Below are 25,214 nucleotides of genomic sequence, written 5' to 3'. Positions count from 1 at the left end.
CAAAAAAAAAAACTGAATGTGCATATAAGAAGTTTCCTTCACTTCTGGAATGCTTAGGGTACTGTTTCGAGGCTTAATAGTTGGGGAGACATAGCCTACTTATCAAATTCGAATACATTTTCATCTAATGTAATTTCTACTAGCCTATAGCAACATGATAATACTAGAACCACACAAATAGTTCATCTGTGGCATTGTCACCACACAGCCAATAAGGAGCTATTTTCAATACAAAGAGAAGTGAGCTACATTATGGTGGATAACATGTGCGTCTTTCTCTCTCTTAATCACTCCATTTGTTTCAACGTGTGTATATGTTCGTGGCGTGGTGGTTGTTGTAGAGCTTGTGTATGGTATTCAGGTCGGAGGAGGAGGGGGCAGTCAAAGGAATAGCAGAGTATACAGTCCATGCATTAATATTTGCAAATTCTCAGAGTTTAGGTAGTTACGTTGCAGTTAACAGGCGTTCGAGAACGAGAAATGGATTTCCTAATCTTTTTTTTTAGCTTCCTCGGTTTCCTCCTCGGTCTCCTTCTCGGTCTCTTGAGGAGTATCCGTTGATTCGTTCCCCGGTACAGTAGAAGTTAGATTGGTCTCTTTCTTCCATTTCATGCGCCGATTCTGGAACCAGATTTTGATTTGACGCTCGGTTAGGCACAGAGCGTTGGCGATCTCGATGCGTCTGCGTCTGGTTAGATACCGATTGAAGTGAAATTCTTTTTCCAGTTCCAAGGTTTGGTATCTGGAGTAAATCTGGCGACCTCTCCTTCTGTCTGTCCCGTACCCAACTCCTGTTGTGGAGAAAACTGAAAATAAATTAAATAGTTCACACACAGAGAAATTCTTAATTATAAATGCTATTTAAAACACACGTTTGAAATCCTGGTGAAATAATTTACTTTGTGTGTATTTACAATATTTTTTTATTTTTTATTATTATAACGTTACTAATGTATTTACCCATATTACAGTCACAAAGCAACGCGAAACGTTAACATTTACATTTTCAGTGTTTCTACAACATTTCTTTCAACTAACTTTTGTTATTGTGTTTTTCTTTTCAAACAGTAAATCGGAAGAGCTAAGTTACATTTTAACATAGTAGTGCATGCTCTTAAAATGGTTCAAAATTTACATTTGTTGTATATTTTTCTAACGCACTCAAGTTTTTGAAATAATTTTGGCACTCGAGTATTAAAGGAGGTAGCCAAATGGGATTCCCCTCTCTGGAAAAGGGGGCTTTTATAGTCTGATGATTTAGTAGTGGTTTATGAGGCCATAAAATGTAGCTACTCTGTTGATAGGACGTATCGTAAAACACACCAATTCCACCAGGGTATGTCCCAAGTCGCAGTAAAAACTCACCGCTGTGCGAGTTCATGCGCTGCATCCACGGGTAGATCTGAACGTTGTTCCCTTTCTGGTCCTGTGTTCCTGCACGAGCTTGTTCCAGGTTGTACTCATGAGCAACGTGGCTCTGCGCATTGAGTCCCATACTAGTTTGCCTGCAACTGGGAAGCACATCCTTATCTTGAAGAAACACGTTAGATCCATACTCGTACGGTCCTCGACTTGATCCAAACACAACGTTATCTTGAGGTGAATAGAAAGGGGACGCATAAATCCGGTTTTGAGTCACTGTAGTGCCATAAGACGAAAAATGTCTGACTGAATCATATGTGGTCGTGTTCAGTGGCATGTTGGGCAAAACCTCTTGCCCGCCAGATAAATGGCACGAGAGCGACGGGTTCGCGAAATACGAATTCATACCTTCCCTATCGCCCTCTCATCAACTCACCCTCCTATCTTATTTCCCCCTCTCTTAATCTCACACTTTCTTTCTTTGTGCTTTGGGGTCTGCTTCCTTCTGTCACATACACACGTCTCCCTCCTGCTTTCCTAACTCTCTTTCAAATGAACTTCAGAAGGATTTCAATAATATTAATTTCCAGTCTCCGGTTAAGACGCGCAAAGCAAGTGTTATAGCCAAGGCTTGGCTCGTGGAAGGACAATATGACAGCGTCACCTGACCACTTTCAGCCAATTGAATGCGCTGTATACGGAGGAATATCGAGCTTGTAGCTTCTTATCCTTGTGGCTTCAGTTGATAATGTTTAAGTAAACACACACAAAAATACAGAATAGGCACTCACACGAACAATCAATTATGCCTTTCTGTGCATTAATCACTGAGTTAATCTGTTCTATGCGCCGGTAAAAAGCTTCTCCACGTGTATTGTGAAGATAAATCTACACTTATAATCATGCGTTTTACAACGATCTAATTTTCTTCTTAATGAATTACCTGTAAGATCACTTTTACAGCTGATTGTTGTCGCTAACTTATACCAAGCTGTATATATTTATATTTTATAATATGACAATACTAATCAAAATTATATGTAGCCTATTTCTTCTCGACGCAACAACTTTATTCATTACAACTACTCGGTGGATCGTGTAAGTCAAATTTTAACCACTAAATAGAATCCTTTGTTTTAAAAAAGAAAATGACCAAGGGCTAATTGCTACAAGGCTGTTTAAACCTTATCTATGCAGATATTGTTTACCCTCCCTTTTTCAAGACGAATTTCACAATTTCATTCAAAAACTGTGAATAAATCTGCTGATGCACATTTCATATCATATTATTAGAAGTATTCGCAGCATTGTCGTCAGTCAACAAGTTAAAGGACTACACTATTTTTTGTGTTATTCAGTATATATTTCCCTATAACGTTTGTTTCTCTCTCCGATTTCCTCGGGCTTTTATTGCGCTGAAGGGGAAACGTCTGTTCTTTTCCTTTCCCCATTTGTAATGTATTGATAATTTCAATGGTAAAAAGAACCTGAGTAAGGAGGGGGGGAAGGGGCATCTTACTAAAGAATGCGTCAAACGCGCCTTGGTGCCATAAAAGTCACAAAACCAACTGAGGACTTCCAGCTCTGAGGCAATTATCCCTTTGAATGTATGGGGGCTGTGCAGCGAGTCTCTTATCTTGTGGACAGAAAGCTGCTCATTTTTTAGCATGTAACTTTCTAGGATATGCAGAATGATTATGAATGAAAATAATACTATGGGACATCTTTATAAAATTTAAGTACTTTTGACTATTCATTTTATTTATAAGGTTTATTTTTACAGAATTTCTTACAGTGATCATTTATGCAAACGATCTGTTGAACAATACAAATATAACTGTTCTGCATTATTAAATACTTGCAGCTACATTAATGGAAAGCTCAATTTACGTTATCATGTTTAAAGAATCAGTGGTGGGAAAAGGACTAGTTTTAACCGAATGGTTAAGGTATGCTCCATGACCTTAATGCAGGCCACATGACGGAACGTGTGAGGCCAAAAACAGTGGTTTAGAAAGAGGTGCGCAAAACACGAGATTGACAGAACAGTAAAAATTTGCTTTCAGCCCGACAGTGAGAAAAGGCTTTTAGCAGCTATAAAACAGGCTAATCTGCTTAACGACCGATTAAATGCATACAATATTTCTTTATATCCTAACGTTTACCTAAAAACGGGATCAATCAATATCAAGGATTAATGTTTTTGATGGGTTGTCATATTTTGGACAGATTTTAAGAGCGACAAAATGTAACTCTTCTAGGCAAATACACTATAGGAGAATATCTAAACATAATTATGGTAGGTGCTGTTTCATCAGTTTATGACTGCTGCATATGATTAAATATCTTCCGAAGTTAATTAACTGTCGTTTATACTAATAGTAGTAGTAGTTATCATAGTAATAATCATAATAATAATAATTTAAACCGGGCTGCAATAAAAGTAATTAAAAATAAAAATAAATAAATTAAGGGCCGCTAAATTAATACACTAAATATAGGCTAGTAGTCATTATGGCGGTGGGGACCATAACGTATTACTATGATTTAATTTATACAATATTACACCATGTATACTGTGGAAAGAAACTAATAAAAGTGTATAAGTGTCATAAATATTTCTTGCGTGAAAAACGCGTGCTCACGCATTTTCATTCATAGTCTTAAGACTGTGGAAATTGAACAGTTGCCAGTTTAAATATTTGAAATGCAATAAACTTTTTTTTTTTACAGCAATAATTATATTTGTAATTATTTTTTTAAATATAATTTAATCAGGCCTACATTTTCATTACGCTAGTACGATACGCCATTGATACGCAAAAATATTTAGATAGCCTACAGGAAAGTACGCTGCTAAAAGCAAACTAAAATAGCATTATCAATTCGGAAATCAGTTAATTGTTTAAGTAAATGACCAGACTACATTCTTCGACGTGTAGTTTGGCGGAATTGAGATCAGATGTGTAGTGTAGGTTTTATGTATCTATATATCTGACTCTTTGATGTTTAATATTGCTTCAGCGACTTTGAACTGAAAGCCTTTGATGGGGAGATTTTTAATAATGTGATCTATTTTACAGCATCAGTCTTGTGAATGAAGTAGCGAGTAAAACACACCACACTTAGCCTGCAGTTGGTATGTTGATGTGACTGAGAGAAAGAGCTTTAAGTGTTTTATTGCAGCCCTTAAGACAAATCGCACGGTTGTGTTTTAGCGTTTGAAGACGCAATAAATAGGCATCCCGTTTGGCCTGTATTCTCTTTACACTCGACGAAACTACGCACTAATGTGCGCCAAAATCGTACTTACTTCTAATGCGTAATATACGTGATATGATGATCTGGAAAAAAGCAAGCAATGCACATCCTAACTGTGCTCGGTAATGGCCTAGTCTGCACATTCTCGAGAGTGAAATGAATGTTATCATTGGCCTATTTATTTGTAACGGATTTTCACAATTGCAAATTCCAACGATGAGTCTTCTTGCTTTCTAATCCAAGCTCAACTTTCCTACCCTGTCATCTATGTCGATGTATCCATGCAAAAACAAAATCCATAATAGTAACGTGACAGCTGTAACAGAGCTTCATGTGCAGCTAAGCACTTATAACAACACACGACCCGAAGGGGCATTATGGTTTTTAACTAGCACAAGATAATTCTGTGAAATGATGTGGCCGCGTAATGACCTCCATGAATAAGATGTTTGAAGTAGAGCGAACTCACATTGCCCTGCGGTTCTTGTAAGGAAATGTTTGGAATTGAAAGTTCGCCTGGAATTTGTTTTCATTTTCGTGGAAACTCTGAATTATGCCTTCTATGATTCAAATTCAATAGCGGTGGCAGACACGAGACTGGCTCAAAGTTTACACAAATGATAGTCAGATGGTAATAAATGTGACAATTTCATAAACCTGTTTAGAACATTGCTATTAACCTTAAGAATAACTGTAATACACAAATGAATAAATCTTATGCACCTTATATACGTACAGGCATAAGGATTAGTTAAATAGACTCGATTTTTAATGGCAAACAAAAGACTTTCTGTCTCTCACTTACACACAAATACACACATGCACATCGACGAACCATATGCGAGCCCACACAGAAGCATTCTGCCTTAATAAATTACCACTCAGTCTTTAAAAAATATAGAAAATGTGTTCACACAAACTTAGCTCTGAATGAGACGATCTTTATATATATATATATATAAAAAACCTGTTCTTAACATTTCTGATGTTAAAAATAAACACAACACAATAATAAAGAGTTATTTTCAACAATTCCATTACTAAAAAAATCTTTGCCTTTACCAGCAGCAGATGCATGTTCATAATTACTGGTTTTATTGCTGACATTTTTTTTGTTTCCCCCCATTCCAGCCTCATATGTGGATTTGAAGAGGCCCATGACGGAAGATCTCAGCTCTAATCTATTGAGTACCAACGGATTTTATTAACATTCTATCCCATAATAACATAGTTCATTGGCTATTCAATCTAAAGCTTCATGTTTGTCAGTATTGTTTTATTATCATGACATAAGATGGCAATAAAACTAATTTAAAAAGTAAACGGACTGTGTTTCTGTTATTGTGTTTTGAAATTTTACTATTTAATATTTATGAATTTATTATTAATTTATTATTAGAAAAAGCCACCATACACAAAATAAATATGAATATTTTATTTAAATAATTTTTCAAATGAGTATATTAATGAATCTACATGATGAGAACGCTATTAAAGCAATGCTTTTGAAACAATTTATGGTGTAATTTCTGTTAAAGACCCTTTTTACATACATTACACATTCACACATGAAAATTAAGATCTGCATTTTATGTGGGCAGTTGCTCTTCCTGACTTTAGGCTCTGTATAATGCCTTGCATATGGAGCAGGCACAAGGTGGCAGTGTTGTTTGATTTAGTCCTCAAGGAATGACAGTGTTGGATGATTGATCACGTGTGTGCGAGAGAGACAGAGAGAGAGAGAGAGAGAGAGAGAGAGAGAGAGGGGTTGCTGATCCTGATTCCATAGAATTAAGATACTTTTATATCGATTAAAGAGTTGTTTGCTATGCACCACAAGGCCTTTATGCTTTACATGTATGTGTGTAGGTGATCAAGTGTAAATGATTGTGTGAACGTTTGACACTCTTTTGTCATTACAACTCGGACACAACCAGGATACATCAGTTTGAATACAAGTTAACAAGACTAGTTACATTTTTGCCCTGTCTTTCAAAATATAACTCACTCATTAATATCTCACTCATAAATAATGAACATTTTCCAATGACTTATAGCGATGAATTATACTAAACTGTAATCTAGAAAGAAAATAGTCTGTGACAGAATACCCATAGCCCGAGTGCAAGCCATAGTCCCATCATATGGGTTGAACACAGTTTTTGGTAAAAGGCCCGACATTCATCAGTGCTTTCTATGTAGGCTTTCTCATTTGCACATTTTTATAAAGCTAAGTCATGCAGAGTAAACAAATGCAAGCTCAAGTATCTTGTACACCCGTATCAAATAACCACAATCAAATACAAAACCTGACCAAGCGTATATTTGACTATTTGAAAACAAGCTCACAACCACACCCGTTTGGACAACTTAACTTAAAAATGTTATATTCATTGTCGCCGAGACAAATAAAAGTCAACAACAGGACCAGAAAGCAACAACACAAGTCACTTGTCAACGAGGCTGTGCGTTCACAATCAATAAAGCATTAAGGGAAACGCCAAAATACAAGTAGGCTACGTTTACATACATTGCATGCCACTCTTGCACATCTTTTTTGACTCGAATACAGTGCTGTCAAATCTTCGTATTCTGTAGCTGCGGGTCTGTAAGAAGCCAATAAGGAGCGTAGAATCATTTACTTACCAGCGTTCGCTGTTGTCTGTGACGCACGTTCGGTGGTGTATAGAAGCAGATCAGATCATACTAGGCAACGGCACTAGGATCCCATTCTCCTGTGCTCAGGAAAAAATGTAATCTTTCGAGGAGAAATGACCATATTTACTCACTCTAACCCCTCACGCTCCTGCTATCAGGGCTGTTTTCCCCTCTAGGGGATGAGATAGGTAGAAAGGAGACTGGGGAGGCGGCGACGTCTGAGGACAGTCAGTCATTGCTAGCGATGAAGCAGACGAGACAAGCGTTTTAAAAATCCGCCTGAGCTAGCGAGTAAACAGAAAACGGGGAAAAAATGTCTGGTGCTAAGATTCAACACCACCGCGAGCTCGCAAGTCGATAGATGGGGAGATCCAGGGGAAGACAACAGCACAAAGTTCATGTTCATAGAGTGAGTGCCACGTGGTCTGACGCAACCAATGACCGCGTGTATTCAGTCGTAAACTTTTATTACTTAGCTGTAAATTCCCACTCTAAACAACTAGGAATGTGTTACGTTTCACCCTCTCTCAAAGATCGCATTTCCCATTTTCTTCTTCCTTTTTCCTTTTATTGTCTGCTAAGTTGATGGCACTGATAACATCGTATGATATTCATCATATATTGTGAACAATTATTTATTAGTCTAATGCTATTAAAGCTTAATGATAACATTGACATTTTGTGACAGTGGATATTCTGAAAACTGTGGAACACTACTATAATGGAAAAAAAGTATAATGCAAAAAAGTGTAGGCCTATTAGTCGTGTTAATTACTTGTACAAGCCCTATTTTGCTCATGAGAATGTGTGAATATAAAAAAGAAATAGCCTACCCTTATATACTCATAACTCCATTTTGCTAAAATAAATAAATAGGATTTCTATTCATAATTAAACGTCTAAAAATCTAATACAGCAAATATATATTTTTTTTAATCATGGGGCTGTTTCCTTATTTACCCCATTTGACCCTTTAGAGATTTTGTTTTGGGCTCATCGTTCCCAGAAGCTAGTTGAGTTTATGTCTGTAGCAGTTCGGAGCACATTAAAGCATGAATCAGAATCACTGGGATACAGATAGTTCTCATAATAGGCACTTGTTTAAGATAAAGTTAAAATAATCACATAATTACAAAAGCATTAGAACAAAATAATTATAAAGATCACACCGATGCGTCAAAAACTTGTCTCACAAAATTATCATTTAGCCTACAACTGGATGTATTCATTGTGTATAGAAGCACTTGTAAAAGAGAACAAAACAAAGTTTAAATATTTGCTCAGTATTGCAGTTGTTTTGAATTTTATGTTTTCTTTTGACATGTTTACAAGAACCGCAAAAGACTGCTCTTGTGCTGTCAAATATATGCACTGAACAAATAATACTATTTATGATAAAAAGACGCATCTCCTTCAGACAGCAGTGCTATATTATCATTGTTGTCAAATCAGTGTTATATATATATATATATATATATATATATATACATATTCATTAATTCATATAATTAATGTAACATAACTGAACCTATATGCTGAACCTATAACATATATATATATATATATATATATATATATATATATATATATAGGTTCTGTCATATTTGTATCAGTTAGGAATTATATAAAAAAATAATATTAACATCTTCAAGACTGTAGCAGTTCTGAAACTGACATGTTTGACAATTTTAAAGTTCAGAAATGCACACTTCAGTGTTGAATTATGATGCAGGCAACTAAAACACATTGTTTTGCTGAGGCTTTACCTTATTTATCAACGTAGTTGCTGGTCATTTGCTTTCCATAAACGAAATTCGTTATATGATCTTGAGTGGTTAATTGAATGGTATTAGAATCATTCATTGCAAGTTGATAGCATTTAAAAAATATATTTGCTTTAAACATTCTTCAAGTACGTAATTGTAACATGTAATGCATGCAAATAGCTGTAACTGAGCAAAAACAAAAGCAATACAAAACGTCTGTTTTATGGCATTAATAGGCTTTAAATTAAAGATTTCATAGCTACACCAATCGACAAAAGTTAACAAATTCCATGTAAGCCATATAAGTTTCTCCTCAAATTAATTTATTTTCACTACTTCATTTCACTTTTTAGTTTCATACCACAAAGATAAACACTATGCAAATTGATATACAAAAATTTAATGCTGCATTTAGGAAAAAAAAAAAAGCACAATTATTTTACTGAAGAGCTTAGCCAAGAGCCGGGTAGGTTTTCCCTTTTATTTATCCATTTTCACTAGGCTACGATTCTCCTAATTTTTTAGTACAGCAACCAAAAATAGAGTAAATATGCGTGCATATGACAACTTCCACTATTATAAAAGTTAAATAAATAAAATACATCACAAACATATACACGCACCCACGCATACATACACTTAAAGCAGTCCCACGTCCACGTTGCTTTCCTTGTGTCTTGTTCTAGCCTGTCTGCACTGCACAGAAATCAAAAGGCAAAAACGTCTGCCCGGATGCGACACTGTCGGGTTTACACCACCAATAAAGTTTACTGCAGGTATAGTAAAGCCCTCATTTGGAATGTAACAGCAGTGCAATACAAAGGCATGGCGGATGGACAATGACCACTACAATTGTCACTACCACAGGAGCTTCCTGAAAAGGTCTATGCCTTAACTAAATATATATATATATTACAACAGGGGACCATCCAACACCCTAACAGCAAAAGGAGAGTGAAATGAACAATTCAACTCAAAATGGTACCTTAAAATTGTTAATATCCCTGTTAACTGGTTTTATTCAAGTAAAAATACTATTTAACATAACTGAATCAACCTAAGTACATTAATTTTTACCATCAAAACTCATTTTATGGATTAAATGAAGTAGAAATAGTTATTTAATATAACAATTGCAGGTTACCACGTTTTGCAGCGTACGTTATTCATTACTATCTGTATTAGATTACTATGCAAGTCCAAGAAAACGTGCAAAAGTCTTAGCTTTGCACTTGCAAAAATTTGTAAATTTATAATTTTATCAATACATGCAGATGTCGCTTATATCGAGATTTTAAGCGCCTACCTGTAGCTACACTTTAATTATTCGTATCGATTTGTTGTGAGATACAGAATTTTAATATTCGTTTGTAAATATCTCACTGAGTACTTGGCTGTGCTTTGGCACTTTGCAAGTTGTTTGCCAAGTAAATCTCACTGGCATTAAAAGTACATTCTGATATTCTATTATTAGATCAATATTCTGTTTATATTAGCCTAGTCTTTGTGATGTCATCGACTCGCGTAATTGCGGCTGCTTTATTGGGCACTAGACTACTGTTATGACCTGCCATTAAAAGTTGTAAAAGAGACAACAAGTTTCAACACTCGCGCGTAAAGTAGGTCACACCAGGATTTTCGTGATGATAGTAATATTTTAATATGTTTATGAACATTTAGATGTCAGCACATTACGCATGAACATGGATTAAATACATGTTTGTAGCAACTAATTGGAAATCTCCGGTTCCCACGGCACATTCTGTCATATTTTTGTTGTCTTATAAATAAATGCAATGTTAGGCAAATATAAATATTACTTATGGGTCTCGTCTTTGAATATGACAGGCATTGACATTGACAATATTCTAGCTCATCTGTCCTCTAGAAGGCGCCTTCAGTAAACATCCAAACTTGCACTGAATAAGTATTTCAGTTCTGCATTTTTGTATATAAATAGTGTGTAAAGCGTTCCACGGCCATGGAACGTAAAGTTTATGTTTTGTTAGACAACAGTTTGGTCTGTATGCTGGACAAGAGAAGACTAAAAATCGGAAACATGTAAAAAGAGTACCCTGTATTTGTGAGAATATTTACAGGATTTTAGTAAAATTAATCAGTGAACCATTATAGACGACCAGCAGGTGAGCATTTTAAAATGCTTTTTAATATTTAAATGTTATTGAAATGTGCCATTATTTGGAACTGTTACTGCTACTGACGTAAACATTTTTTTATATATGTTGTCGCGTGATTGTAACGAGAGGTGGAATTGTATAAAATAACTGAAATTAAATTAATTGAGAGAAAATTAATTGTATGTGCCCATGATTATGTTGAAATGTTGTATAGTAAGTACTTGAAACCAAAATTGAATGATAAAAGCATGATATTTTGCACAATTCGATCTGATTTAAATGATGTATTTCGTCTTACTGTATAGATGATCACGTCATTGTGCTTGAACTAATAATATTTCTCATTAAACGGGGAATTCAAAAGTCAACCCTTGAAACTCCTAATAATAGCAGTTGACTAGGCTATTTGTAGTTGCATTGCATGCCCAGCGTAGTTTTTAATTATAAAAACACCATAATGTATAATTATTATTGGCTGCATTTGTCATTTCAGACACCACACAGACATGGAATATAGGCTGTGCTATACAATTTTGAGTCTTGCATTTGTAGTAACCGATTTTAAACGAAAAAAAATGTAGTTTTTGGATATTTTGTAACTTCAGTGGATTCAAGCAACAAAGAAAAGAGACGTGAGAGAATGAGCCATCTTGTTTATTCTTCTGTTGATTCCAACAACAATGGCGTGGACACACACGAATTTGTCTATATTCACACGAGGAACACAAGTAAAACGAGCATACTGATAACAGCAAGATATTACAAGACGTACATGAAGGTTATACTCAGTGCAATTCAAAATCTACGCTATAACACCAGCACGATAAATGACTCTCTTTCTTTAGGTAAAGTAGGGTAGTAATTAGCGTGTTTATTCTACACATAATGTGCGTTTTCTATAGGCAGTTTAAGTTGTTGGGGGAAATGTCTAAATATTTTCAACAAAGCAGCACGTAGAATAAATTAATAATTCATTCTTGCGAGCAAAACTTTGTTTTAGGTAGTGCCGTACAATCTTTTAAAATAGTTAAGATTGGCTTCAGCTATTCATGTCTTCCGAAGACTTCGAAGAGCTCAATAATCATAAGTGTTTAAAGGGTAAATTACATAACTTAGGTTTAATATACTACAAAACAAGAGTCTATGAAATCTCTAGGTAGAAATGTATATTGCAAATTCCCCATGATTAGGTAGCTTCTTTCGAGATTTTCAAACGATTGCAATCTCTAGTGAGTCCGATAAAAAAAAAAAAAAATACAAACTGTAACCTCGCCCACTCACATAGAATAACAATAAAGAACAGTTAAGTAATCGATAAAGTATGTAATACAGAATGCATTTTCTACACTTGCCATCCCCTTTTCTCCGTACACATGGCACTAATGCAATATTGCCATATTCGGATTGCAGAAATAGTGTTACACTGAACACATAATCTTTTCTTCTGTCGATTTGATTCGTAATGTCAGCATGTTGAGACCTGATTTTATATACAAGACCAATCGTGTTTAAAAGTGACAAGCTAATGCAATTATTTCAGTATTTCAATTAGTTGCATCTTAGTCACTTTTACCCCCCAAACATCCTCATCAAGTATGAAATAAATGTTTAATTCCGTTAAATGCTTGTCATGCTGCTTACATTTCCCCAAGTAAAACAATGGGTCTATTTGAGTTATTTGTCAAATACACAGATCCACTTTTCGCTAAAGGTAAAAGTCCTCGTGTCTTGGTTTAAAAAAAAGTTTTTTTTTCTTTGGGCTGGTTTTAGGGTACTTTTGTGTAGAGGGGGATTTTCTCACTTTTGACCCAACTGTTTGTAATAAAATTGGCGCGTCTTCTCTTTCATTGCCCATTCGCGAGACCTCTTCAATATCTGCCATATAACCATAAAAAACGACCATAAAATCACTCCTTGCTTTCCTCTTTCTCTTCCGTTTCCTTGTCTTCTCCTTCCTCCACTTCACCGTCCTCGTTGCCCTCTTCTTCGGCCTCTGCCTCTGCCTCAGCCTCTCCTTTCTGGCCCGGAAATTTGTCTTTGTTATTTTCTTTTTTCCACTTCATTCGGCGATTCTGAAACCAGATCTTCACCTGCCGTTCAGTTAAGCTCAGCGCGTGGGACACTTCAATACGGCGCTTGCGTGTGAGGTATGGGTTGAAGAGGAACTCTTTCTCCAACTCAAGAGTCTGGTAACGGCTGTATGTCTGCCTTCCATTGCGTCTCCCAGGAGCTTTTGGAGTGAAACAAAAATATCTGTCAATTATATGCCTTCATTGCTTCTTTCTCTTTCCATTTACATATTCTGGGATGCAGTTACAAAAACATTAAAGAAACATCAGCAGTAAACGTCTGTTTACATGCAAACAAAAATTCATAAACAGTTAGAATTGGTTAAAATTCGAACCCCCCAAAGTACACACCCACCTACAAACCTCAACACATTGCACATTAAAGACAAATACTGGAACAAAATAGTAATTGGTTTGCGTCACAATGTGTCTTATACGATTTGCACCAGAACATATTCAAATATATCAGTTGTTGGCAGACACTGCAGTTAGGGGATATATCTAATATGCTTCTATACAGTGGCTTTCCTATTAGTAGATCTATATCACATAATTTGATTTCTCCCATAAATGCGCCGTTTCTGTACTTGACTTAGACATCAGCTTTATTTCAGATCAGTAACGCACAGAATTTCACTTAACCTGGCGCTAGCGAGCGCGCGCGCGACACACACACACACACACACGCACAAACAAACACACACACACACACACACACACACACACACACACACACACACAGACAGACAAACACAGACAGACAGACAGACAGACACAGGTTTTCGTAGTATCTGTCCCTCAAACAAAATTAATAGATGGAATACATTCATGTACTCATTCAGGTTCATTACCAGTTTGTTTTAAATAAAAGTAGGCTAATACATCTCAATGAGACTCGAATACACTTCACATTAGTAGGTGTTAAACAGTTTTCTTTTAGAATATAATTTGATCGGCATACAAACTGTCTTTTTTCGTTTGTTTTTTTCCCGTTTTTTCCCTTAACAATAAGGAAACGCAGACTAATGGGAGCAATCGAACAATGTCAATTAAAATCAAACAAACTGACACGAACTTTTTTCCATTACTGTTTACCACTAAACATTACAGTCACAAATCTCTCCACTTTCCTTTTAGTCGTTACAAATTTGATAAAATAAGAAAAAAATAAGTGGTCGTTTCAAATGATGTCGAGAATAATCTGAGTTCGGATAACGTCCATCCAGCTTTGTGTCTACACAATCTAGCCAGCTGTCAAAACCAATACATTCGTTTTACAAATTTGCAATGATGGTCCAGTGAGGTAAACAAATACAAAACGCTGCAATATCTATTATCAAGTACAGTTTCGCAACCTGAAAAGCATAACCCACCTGTGTTTTAATCTCTGTTTATCAACGCTGAACGCTACACATGAATAAGGCTCTTGACACACTGACGCAGTCACACAGACACAGTAAATGAACAGAATGTGAAATAGTAAGAGCTCTAACCGTGAGGCCGCATCCATGGGAACATGAGGCTCGGAGAGGAGTTCTGACTTAAGTGGCCTTGTCCTTCTCCAGGGTTAGTGCTATTGGACGATTTACAGTCTGGGTATTGCGCTAAGCTGGCCTCTTGCTGGGTACCATAAAGCGGTTGCCTCGGAAGAGCCTCATATCCATAAAATTTCGTAGCGTCTCCGTGACATGCCAATGCACAAGGGTTCTGTTGATAGCCGGGGTTGGAGATACCTGTGGTTGCGTGATGGAAAAAGTCCTGTACGTGATGCGACGGGTGTTGAAACCCCGGCGCAGCTGCTCCATGTCCGTATACAAGCGTGTGGCTTCGGGCAACGCTCTGTGGAAACCTGCAGTCGTAGTAAGTTGGCTCTAATGTTTCGCCGCCTTTGTACTTGGAAAAAAGAGGGTTAACAAAATAAGAGCTCATGTTTATCTAGCATTAAAAAGAGTCAGTCTGTTTGAAAAACAAAAATAAATTCCTCTCTCTAGATGGTGGCAACCTATTGTTGCAGTTCCAAATGGCATGCAACGCAGACAGAGCAACCGGAACTAGATGGAGAAATGCTGCCCCTCCGGACAATCTGAGGCAGCTCCCACTTCAGCTCCACTCGCTTAGTCTCTCTCTCTCTCTTCCTATCGCCAGCCTTTTCCTTTTGCAACCTCAAATCATGGCGTGCGCGGTGGATGTGTGTTAAGGTTAAAGCTGGCTAGCTCCGACGGCTCAGTCACAAGCTCGTACTTTTTTTTGCCTCCCACCAGCCACCCCCACTACAATGAGACCCCCCCACCCCTTGTCCCTTACACCCCACCCTTTGGCTCCTCATCTTTCCAGAGCGTCCACAGGCGTCTACCTTGAAGGGGGAAACACAGTTGTCTGTTTTTTTTTTAATCATCATTGAATAACATCGGCTGCACGTATTAAATGAAGCAATCATTTAAGTTTTTAAGTCTGCTTTAGAACATAACCGCAGGTTGCGGCGGCTTCATACGTTGGTCATACTGATCATTTTAGACCTGCGGTCACATTGAAACAATTTGTCTGGCATTTCATTTAAGATATAACTAGGTATCATTTTCTTTTAAAAGACCTCCGACCATTACACATCCATTCTGAAAGGTTTATAAGGTTGTGTATCGAGCCATAACCACAGGGTCAACATTACTCAAGTTTACGAACATTATGAAGAAACGGCTTCAACGATTGACACAGTATACCAGCTAACTAAACACAAATTACAATGGAAAATATGTAACATTTTAAGCCTATTATTAATTAATATTATTATTTATTATTGCGGCCGCCGCCGCTGCTGCTGCTATTATTAGTTGTGACAATTAATTGTGACGCCTTTGATTGTTTATGTTAGACTGCTAACACACACACACACACACACACACAGAGAGAGAGAGAAAAGATGAACACGTAAGCCTCTCTCGGCCCTCCCAAACCATACTAAAAAGTTGTAAATCTGCCGCACTGACACAATAAAATTGCTCAATAGATGCCTCGTTATTTTACTAGACACATTAATGGCGTGTTGTTTATTTCAGCTTTGCTCATTTAAAGTCCTTCCCAAAATATGAGCATGTGGTTTTGTGTCGTTACTTGACAATTTTTACACTTCGTTGTAAGGCACACACAGGAAATTTATAGACATCTCACAGTCTATAAAGATGCAGATTCTGGGTCATTGTCTCAGTTACACGAACAGAGCTACCATGGAGTGTTTATTTTATTGCAACGAAAAAAATGTAATAAAACAGTAATTGGGTAAATAATTTTATTTAATTTGAAAAATAATGCGTTTTAGTTATTGATACAATTATTTTAATAATCGTTATTATTATTTTTGTTATTAGAACAATAATTTATTTACGAATTTAAGTAGGCTATGTATCACACAATTAAACTGAAATTTAAAGGCCCTGATTAAAATTCAATGCCATCTTTAAAACATCAAATATGGGAGGGTTGTACGCTAGTCAAACAAGTGGTACAGATTAACATGCCTTCAAAAATAAAAACGGTATCCAAAATAACCAAATAAATAAAAAGCATAGGCCTACCCTGCGACATTTGTAAACAAGATCTCATATTAGACTAAAATGTTACGATTTCCCAGCGCCTTCAATAAATTATGTCAGCTATATAGCCTACTGAAGCATTAAAACCAACACGGTGCTTTCTAAAAGCATCTTCGGATTTTGACAAAACAAAAGAAAGCTGGAGGAGTGAGAAAAGCATCATAGCATCAACATTGGAGACATAAAAACCACATAAAAAAATTATAAAGCAAACAATAGTTTCAAGAATATGATAAAGATGGTGTGACTGTAAAGTTTAATACTTTAGCGTGTCGACATTTGGTTTTTTTTAAAGCCAAAATTGTAATTAATAACAGAGAAGGCCATTCTTCAAGCACTCTTCTTGTAGCACACTCCCAGGCTTTAGCGGCCCAAAATGCGCTAACTGTGAGTCAATAGCGCCATCTAGTGTGCTTGAGGGTAACTTTTACAAATGATCATTGACTGGAGGCCAAGGCCACACAATTCGTACCACAAAACTAAGCCTTTTCGGTTTAGCGTCGTTTAAAGTCTTGGAGTAACTTCTGAATGGATCTTGTGGTGGATTGCTTTTGCCTCTAGTTAGCCCAAAGGACTAAATGGCTTTGCAGAGCTCTTAGAGGGTCCACCACCAACGTCCATTAAACCATAAAGTAATTTAGCCCAGACGTCTAGCCAGTTAGCCAGGTTGGCTTTGTTCGTCTGCATCCGAGACAAACAACACCAAGCTCCAACAGGGTTGTAAAACTAGCATTTTTGTTCTGAGGCGGAAACGTGGTCGATCGGGCTTTGAAATAGCCGCATCCTGTTCGTATTGTTAAGGCCCACAAAAAGGCAATTTCAACCCAGAGTAAGGCTAGTGCTAAACATATGAACTTTATATCTATATTAGCACTTACTTAAAACAAGCCATTATTGTCGTAGTTAATGCTTTTGATTTATTTTGAATTTGTTTATTTGCTCAAGGTTGTTGACATTTCTGTAAAACATTTCTGTATTTTGTGGCTCCTACAGTACCACAGATTTAAACAGCGGTTTGCTGGTTACTTTTTTTTCTCCTTTGAAAAGTTGCCATATTAATTCACATAAAACTACAAAAACAATGATAATTATCTATTTATGTGTTGTATATAAATGTAAAAAAAAAATCGAATTTAAAATGAGGAAAAAGGGTTTCAGTGCTTGGAAACTGGCTTGTACTTAAATATCAAAATATGTCATTAAATAAGGCACGAGAGTGAATGAGGCCTACCACAGGCGTTTCGGTATTTGATCTTTGTGGGATGTGCAAATTTGATATTTCGACGGTCACACTAACAACCTCTTTACAATGGACTTACCATCGTGTACTTACTCCAACCTCGATACTTTCCACATGAGAACATTTTATGTGTAGGCCAAACACTATGCTATAACTGGACAGCACACATTTAACTCGTTCTTGAAAACTGTATGCCTTCCTTGTGCGGTCAAATAAATGGAATGAGACACAAAAGTCATATTAACATGGTTGTATATATTTGGATATATCTACAATCTATGATGACACTCATTTACAGTTTAAAGAATGTGAAATACACAAACAGGTACATCAGAAACAAACTAAGCACATCGACGCAAACACGTATATTTTTTAACTACAGAACTGTTGTTATTTATAAAATATTCGGCTTTCAAACCTCCTAAAAATAATGGAAGCATAGAAAAGAAACAACCACGTAGAGAGCATAAATTAGGAATTTGAAAATAAAGCAGTTCAAGTATTTTCTCTCTGAAACTTCGGGGCAGCATCTCTGCAGAGTCCACTTTTGTATTTGTGAGTAAAGAAATGTTATGTAAATCCAAACTACGTATAATATTAATATGACTTACGTCAGGATGATAAAATTACACTTGCATTAAATCAAATTTATATCATCACGTTTTGAAGGACATCCATATAGGATAGCCTTTTCGTTTTCTCTGTTCCTGTTATGGGCCGGAGGTGCAATTGTTATAACGATACTCATAACGATACTAAATGATGATTTTCTTTCAGTCTGTTTCTGATGAGTGACTTTTGGTCTATTGTTCTTTACTGTCGTTTTTTTCTTTGTTCATTTTCTTCATCTTCATCCGTCGGTTCTGGAACCAGATTTTGACTTGTCGCTCCGTCAGGTTCAGTACCCTTGCTACCTCATATCGCCGGTCTCTTGTGAGGTACATATTGAATAAAAATTCCTTTTCGAGTTCGAGTGTTTGATACTTGGAGTATGGACAACGCTTCTTTCGAGTTGAGCGCGCATGGATCCAGTTTGCCACAGGATTATCTGAAAAACAATGTATAAAAGCGTGATTAGGTGCTGCTGTAAACAAACACGATATCCAAAATAGACGACTTTGAGATTGAGATTTTACTGGATTATAGATCCAAGTTTTTTTCTTTCTTGCTTATGACAGCCATGCGTATAAAGCTGTATATTTTTTTAAACTGTAGCACCTAACAACACTTCTCATTTTTGATTAGTCTTCGATTAAATGTATACGTGTAAATACTAGGTAATTTCATAGGAGGTTCCCCTATCTCTGTTCAAATAGCTTTGCAAACTCTTTAAGAGGAATGGCGCTGTAAACTGGTGAATGTACCGATTTGCTTTATAGGCCCATAAAAAAAGCAAAAGCTTGTGACTCAAGCCTTCACAAGTCTACGCTCAAAGTTCTGCTATGCAGTGAATGCACTGTGAACATTCCACGTGCTGTTTCTTTATGTAAAAGCTAGGTTTCATTTATATGTAAAGCACATTTAATTGAACAGTTCAAAACAACAGCTCGCGGTTTTTGCATTTTTAATTTGACACTTCAGAAGTTATGTTGTAATACAATCCACAACCAGCAGCCTACAATTCTAAAGTAATTTAGTATTTATAGGTTATAATAAAATAGATCACGCTTGAAACCTAAAATTATCTAAGTAAATACTTAATTTGAAATGTTAATACGCATCGTCGCTTTATATCCGCATGTATTGCTACTCAGCCAACGGCAGGGTAATTTTATAAATTTGCACATTAAATAAAGCACAGCAATATAAGTATATCGTACAAAAAATATTAATATTAATGATAATGATAATGGTAAGGCTATTTGTAAACATCACATGCAACCTTCTTTGCCAGACTTGGCTTTTTAGGAGACCATTTTTATAGCTCACAACCCGTTTTACAACCCAATCCTATGGCGTTTGTCATCCATGGATAGCCCCAAAGCAGACTTGAGTCGGCCGAGAACAGCACAGAGGATGAAAGGGTATAGAACTTGGTTTTACGACGGACAACAGCCAACCACCAAGCGAACGTAATAAACTGGGAAGCATCCCATTCTCGGTTGTAAACAAGAATAGCTCTAACTTACTTGGGTCTAATTCAGGCTTGCTGTCTTTGTGCTTCCCGGAAGACAGACTCTCCGTCTCAGGCGATGGTGTGTTCTGCTGCTTTTCTCGAATGTCGACGGCGGAGCAGTAGAGATAATCCGTGTATGTGCGTCCGTTCGAGCCCAAACAGTCTCCAGCACGGGGATCCTGGAAGGTGTCGGGCTTCAGCCCGTAGTGCCTGCTATTCCCTGGGTATCCTGGAAAAGACACGGTACCGGGGATAGGCTCCAGCCAAGAGCGAACGTACCTTGAGTCTGTGCCTAGGTGAGGTTGGTGAGTGTATGGATGGTAAACCACTGACGACTGAGAGTGAACAGGGGCCCACGAGGTAGTAAAGACTGGAGGTTTCGGGGCAAAGCTGCAAGACGGGTAATCCGCGCATTCCGGCACCAGTGGCGTCGGGCGTGAGCTGGAGGATATCGGACCAGTGGCTGTGAAACGACTCGCCAGAACATCCTCGCTCTCATGGTTGATCAAGGAATCCACATAATAATTACTTATGGGACCCGTAGCCGACATGGCGATGTTTCCCTTCTCTTTTACATGCATCCGATTATTATATGGAGTGTATGTGTACTTTTTTATCTGACCGTAGAACAATCAAGACAGGTAATTATTTCAGAAAGCTTCCCCAGCTGCGATTGGACGCCTATGGAACACGTGATTGCATTTACCCCCTGAAAAACTGCACAGCAGATCAATGCGCGCGTTCTCCTGGAACAGCAATGCACTTCGAGCTTGCAGTAGGTTGCTTAATACTAATGTTGTCTTTTTTTGCATCGAGACTAAATATATGAAGATGGTGTGTTTCTAGTATATTGTGACGCAACTGATTAAGGTAAATAGTTATTTGTAACCTTACGAAGCAGCAGTGTGTGTGTGTTAACGGTCTTAAAAAGGGCACTATTTGTTGGTGTAATCAATCTCTGTCTAGAGAATGCTACTGTGCTGTGGCTAGCCTTGTGCGCATCCCTCACTGCACAATGTTATTTATTAAAACAATTAGAAAAAAGAAACTGTTGTATATTTCTTTCTCAGTTTCACTATTAATTCTAGATAATTGGAAAGGACCCAATGGAATAAATTTGACAAATATACGTCTCTTGTGCTGTCTAGAGGGTTGCTTTTACGCACCGAAGTCCTATTTTCCTCGAGTTTCAAATAAATACAATTGGGATATCCCTCATAAAATGGAGTTTTAAACAAATCGGGGAGGTGGGAATAGTAAGACGCCTAAAAACGCACCACAACTGCGGCTATATTCGTCAAGTGGTCGTGCATGCTTTTATGTCCTTCAATAAATTTTTACGAGGACCATTTGATTGTTCATAAACGTGTCGTTAATAAAACTGTAGTTGAGTTCCTGGTATAACATAAAACCAACACTACGCTTGTGAAATAAGTCTCATCAAACCTTTGCAGAATATACTAGAAAACAGACGATTGACTGTTCACGTAGCTCTTAAAATGGTATATATGAGATAAAGCTAGGAAAGGTGTTGTTAGCTGTATCCGTTTTACTGCGATATTTTTGAAAAGGCATCTGCATAAAACAATTTACACAAGTTTTGTAAATTCTTTGTACTCCCCGTTCCTTTTCATTTTCTTTTATTTTTTGTGCAATTTGCCATTTTTGCGATTCTATCAAACATAATTCCATTTGTTGTAATACGAGACAAATAATAGTTAAGTGGAAATAAAATTATATCCTAAAAATAAAACTATGTGAAATATTTGTGAGTGTAAATGTTTGGTTTCGTTTGGTTCCTTAATTTTGAATTATTAATAGGCTACTGGCTCACACATAAACAAAACAAATAATCATTTTATCCAACAAATCAAATATCTTTATCATCTTTAACGCCATGTCGTTGTGTAAAAATGACACCGCTTGAACATTTTTCAGTTAATATGTGACTCGCTGTATTTTAGATACAAATTTTCTTCTAAGCGTATTGCGACACTTGGAAATATGTTGATTTTGGTCTGCAGTCATTGTCAGTCTTGGGCCCAGTATGAAATCGGCCACATGAGGTCAGGCTTTTTTTCCGTCCTGTTTTCTGTGGGAACACCAGACATTATCAAAACATAGACACACCAAATAACAAAACGTGGGCAATTCGGACTCTTAATATTACTTTTGCACTGCAAATAGCTATTAAAATGGCTACAATGCTATGTTAGTTAAATAGTTTACAGAGACTCTACTCAAAGTAATGAGTGCCATTATGCCTCTCTTTTCAGTTGTAAAACACCTAATTAAAGTTTTTGATTCAGCAACACAACTAAAAGCAAAAGGAAGCAAAGGACACTAGATGTGTGCTTTTATTTCGTTTCATTAACTCATTATGTGTTTTAAAGGAAGGCGTGACAGCTTTTTGACTATGGCGTGGATCTGATTTCTGCTTGTTATAGACTGCGGAAGCAATATCATTTAGATTCTCTGAACATAAGTGAAAGCAAAATGTTATCTCACAATAGAAATAATTGAAAGCTTTGGTGGGAGGCTGTAGCATACTGTGGGGATCGATGCATCTAATCAAATTGTTGGACTAATTAAGTTGTGGCAAACATGTATAACGTGTTTAATGTTACACATTACCCAGTAACATTTGTAAATAATTGTAACACACATATAAAAACATAGGCTAAGTGCATCTAAAGAGCCTTTATTTCCGTTTTTCCGAGGGCGTGGTACCTTGATGCTAAAGTCGTTTCCATCGTCACTGTTTTTCCCTAACATTTATTTATTTATTTAAATTGTTTCTTATTGTGTTCTAATGTTGTTAATGTTAACATGATACATGTATAAATGCAATTTCTTTGATGATATAATGTTGTTTTGAAATGAACGACGCATTATGAAAATAAAAAATAAAACTGTTTAATTATTTGCCTGTTTTATCAGTGTCTTTGAAACTTCTAACTAAAATTGTAATCTTTGTCCAGCCTCATTTAAAATTTCAGTTTTGTGTGCTATAAAATTAACTATATAGAGATTAAAATGAATTTGGTGACTAACAAGGATATTTTTCACACCTGATATAAATGTGTTAGATAGACAGAATACAATTTTTGTTGCGCTCTCTGCAGGGGGATTTAATTTATAATTCGCTATGTGGTCGCTTTCGTTTATAGAATAACGATTGAGTGATTAAACTGTACAAATCGGTGGGATATAGTATTCGCTGCAGTCTTGGCAAGCTGTGCAGGGTGACTCAGGATAAAAATGAGACTGCGGTGCACACTGCACATTTACGAGTGCACTAGTACGAGCTTCTGTCCATCCCAACATTTAGCTTTTAGAACATCACACGGTTTATACACATTAGCCTATAACAGACATTTTTATAAAATACAGATATTTATATGTACGTATCATATTAATACACACTTTCCTCTGCGTGGCTAAAATACAGCAAATTTCTTGTTTGTACGATATACAAGGAGCTGCTTATTCACCCATGATCCCACAAATGCATACTATAATAAACAATGGAGTTTTATATTATAGCTACACATACCTTTTTCTTGTATTAGCATAATTGAATCCTTCAAATTGGTTTTAAGTTGTCATTAAGAAACATTAGAGTACTTTCCATTCTGAGACAACAACAGCATGGCAGTATCATTGCTAATGCACTTTGATTTACGGGAATATATCAACATTAATCTAAATATTATACAAAGTTAGGCTACTCTTTGATCGACTTTAATACTGACGTTTATAGTAAAATATATATTTTTTTTGTAAAGAAAGAAAGAAAGAAAGAAAGAAAGGAGCAGGTTAAAATTAATATTTTCTTCAATATTTTTTTCTTTTTTCTTAATTTATTTCAAGCAATAACATTTGTATTTATTTATTCATTCGTTTTTGCTTTGAAGTATAATGAGGGATGTGTACATCTTGCAGTATACCTAAACCTATTTTAGTAGCTCCACTGCGCCTTAAAAGACAGATGTCGTAATCAATCCAGAATATTGGACTCCAAAATCATTTCACATAAAATCATTATGTTATGTGTTAAACATATAAGGTCCTGTACTAGTACTACGTTTGATATTTTATTATACTTCAAAAAAAGTGTGCCATGGTCAACATGAACATTATAATGCTCTATACCGTTTCCTTTAATGCATTCTGCTGAATATATAGTAAATTAAAACAAACATTTATTTTTTAACAAATTTGTAATGTTGATTTCATATCTTTACGATATAAATATGTTGTCTTTTTTAGTATTTTGTTCTTGGATGTCTTTGTAGCCAATTTATTTACGGAGCGAAAAAAAATGTTCAGAGTTTAATTATATTGTTGTAACACCTGCTAGACAGTCTCATATTACAGCATCATATTATTGCTTGTGGCCCTGGGCTACATGAACAGGAATACAGCAACAGCGCAAAGGTTGTTGAAAATCAAACAAGTAAGCTTAATTTAGATAGCCTAATCAGTTACTTGTCATATCCAAGTAAAGACACCAGCAAAGATAAAATAATAATAATAATAAATACTATTCCATTAAATTCATACATGGTGTGGAAAAGCAGCACTGAACAGATGACCGAGTAAAATACCTTTATAGCAAAGTAACTTGCTTTAGATAAGAAACCCTTTTCATTTAGGTCTAGCTGAAATCAAACTTATTTCCATTCAAACGCGTAAACTAAATTCAGTGTAAATGGAGAGCAAAATGTGATCCAGCATGAACGCCATAGCTACAAAACAAAACGTGATTAATCTGAAATGATGAATTCGTTTAAAATAACCACGTGTGCTAAAAATTGCCTTCAGGTTTGTTCACTAAAATACAAAGTAAAACAGTGAAGCAAAGGACCTGAAATGAAAGAACAACGTAAAAAAATGTTTTGCCACATCTAAAGTCATATTATCCTCATTCAAAGCCACTGGAAACTAGCCAGCAATGATATTCTGTGTTAAATTCTCGTCCAGTGTCTGATAGTCAACATCTATTCAAATGCTT

The 25,214-nt window shown here is 36.3% G+C and overlaps 3 protein-coding genes across 3 annotated transcripts; all 3 read right to left on the bottom strand.

The window, feature by feature from the left end:
• Window positions 1-489: 489 nt before the first annotated feature.
• Window positions 490-1,768, bottom strand: LOC306860900 (homeobox protein Hox-C6a-like; the record flags this gene model as incomplete). The annotated part of the gene is made up of 2 exons (XM_079402912.1): window positions 490-791; window positions 1,366-1,768. The coding sequence occupies 2 exons, from the start codon at window positions 1,766-1,768 to the stop codon at window positions 490-492; spliced, it is 705 nt and encodes a 234-aa protein (XP_079259038.1).
• An 11,324-nt stretch (window positions 1,769-13,092) lies between these two features.
• On the bottom strand, window positions 13,093-15,183 carry LOC306860899 (homeobox protein Hox-C8a-like; the record flags this gene model as incomplete). Its single annotated transcript, XM_079402911.1, has 2 exons — window positions 13,093-13,415; window positions 14,748-15,183. The coding sequence occupies 2 exons, from the start codon at window positions 15,181-15,183 to the stop codon at window positions 13,093-13,095; spliced, it is 759 nt and encodes a 252-aa protein (XP_079259037.1).
• A 3,135-nt stretch (window positions 15,184-18,318) lies between these two features.
• Window positions 18,319-20,816, bottom strand: LOC306860897 (homeobox protein Hox-C9a-like). The gene is made up of 2 exons (XM_079402907.1): window positions 20,211-20,816; window positions 18,319-19,129 (listed from the first exon to the last, which is right to left on the bottom strand). Exons 1-2 carry the CDS (start codon window positions 20,776-20,778, stop codon window positions 18,885-18,887), a joined length of 813 nt encoding a protein of 270 aa, XP_079259033.1. The 5' UTR covers window positions 20,779-20,816; the 3' UTR covers window positions 18,319-18,884.
• Between the last annotated feature and the right edge of the window lie 4,398 nt (window positions 20,817-25,214).

Source organism: Barbus barbus (genome assembly GCF_936440315.1).
Source record: "Barbus barbus genome assembly, chromosome: 41".
Classification (NCBI taxonomy): Eukaryota; Metazoa; Chordata; class Actinopteri; order Cypriniformes; family Cyprinidae; genus Barbus; species Barbus barbus.
Note: the sequence above shows the minus strand (reverse complement) of the source record. Positions and strands in the feature narration are given on the sequence as shown.

Coding starts and splice junctions, on each gene's coding strand:
- LOC306860897 (XM_079402907.1), bottom strand. CDS start 20,778: ATGCATGTAAAAGAGAAGGGAAACATCGCCATGTCGGCTACGGGTCCC. Junction 19,130..20,210: donor CAAGCCTGAATTAGACCCAA/GTAAGTTAGAGC, acceptor ATTGTTTTTCAG/ATAATCCTGTGGCAAACTGG.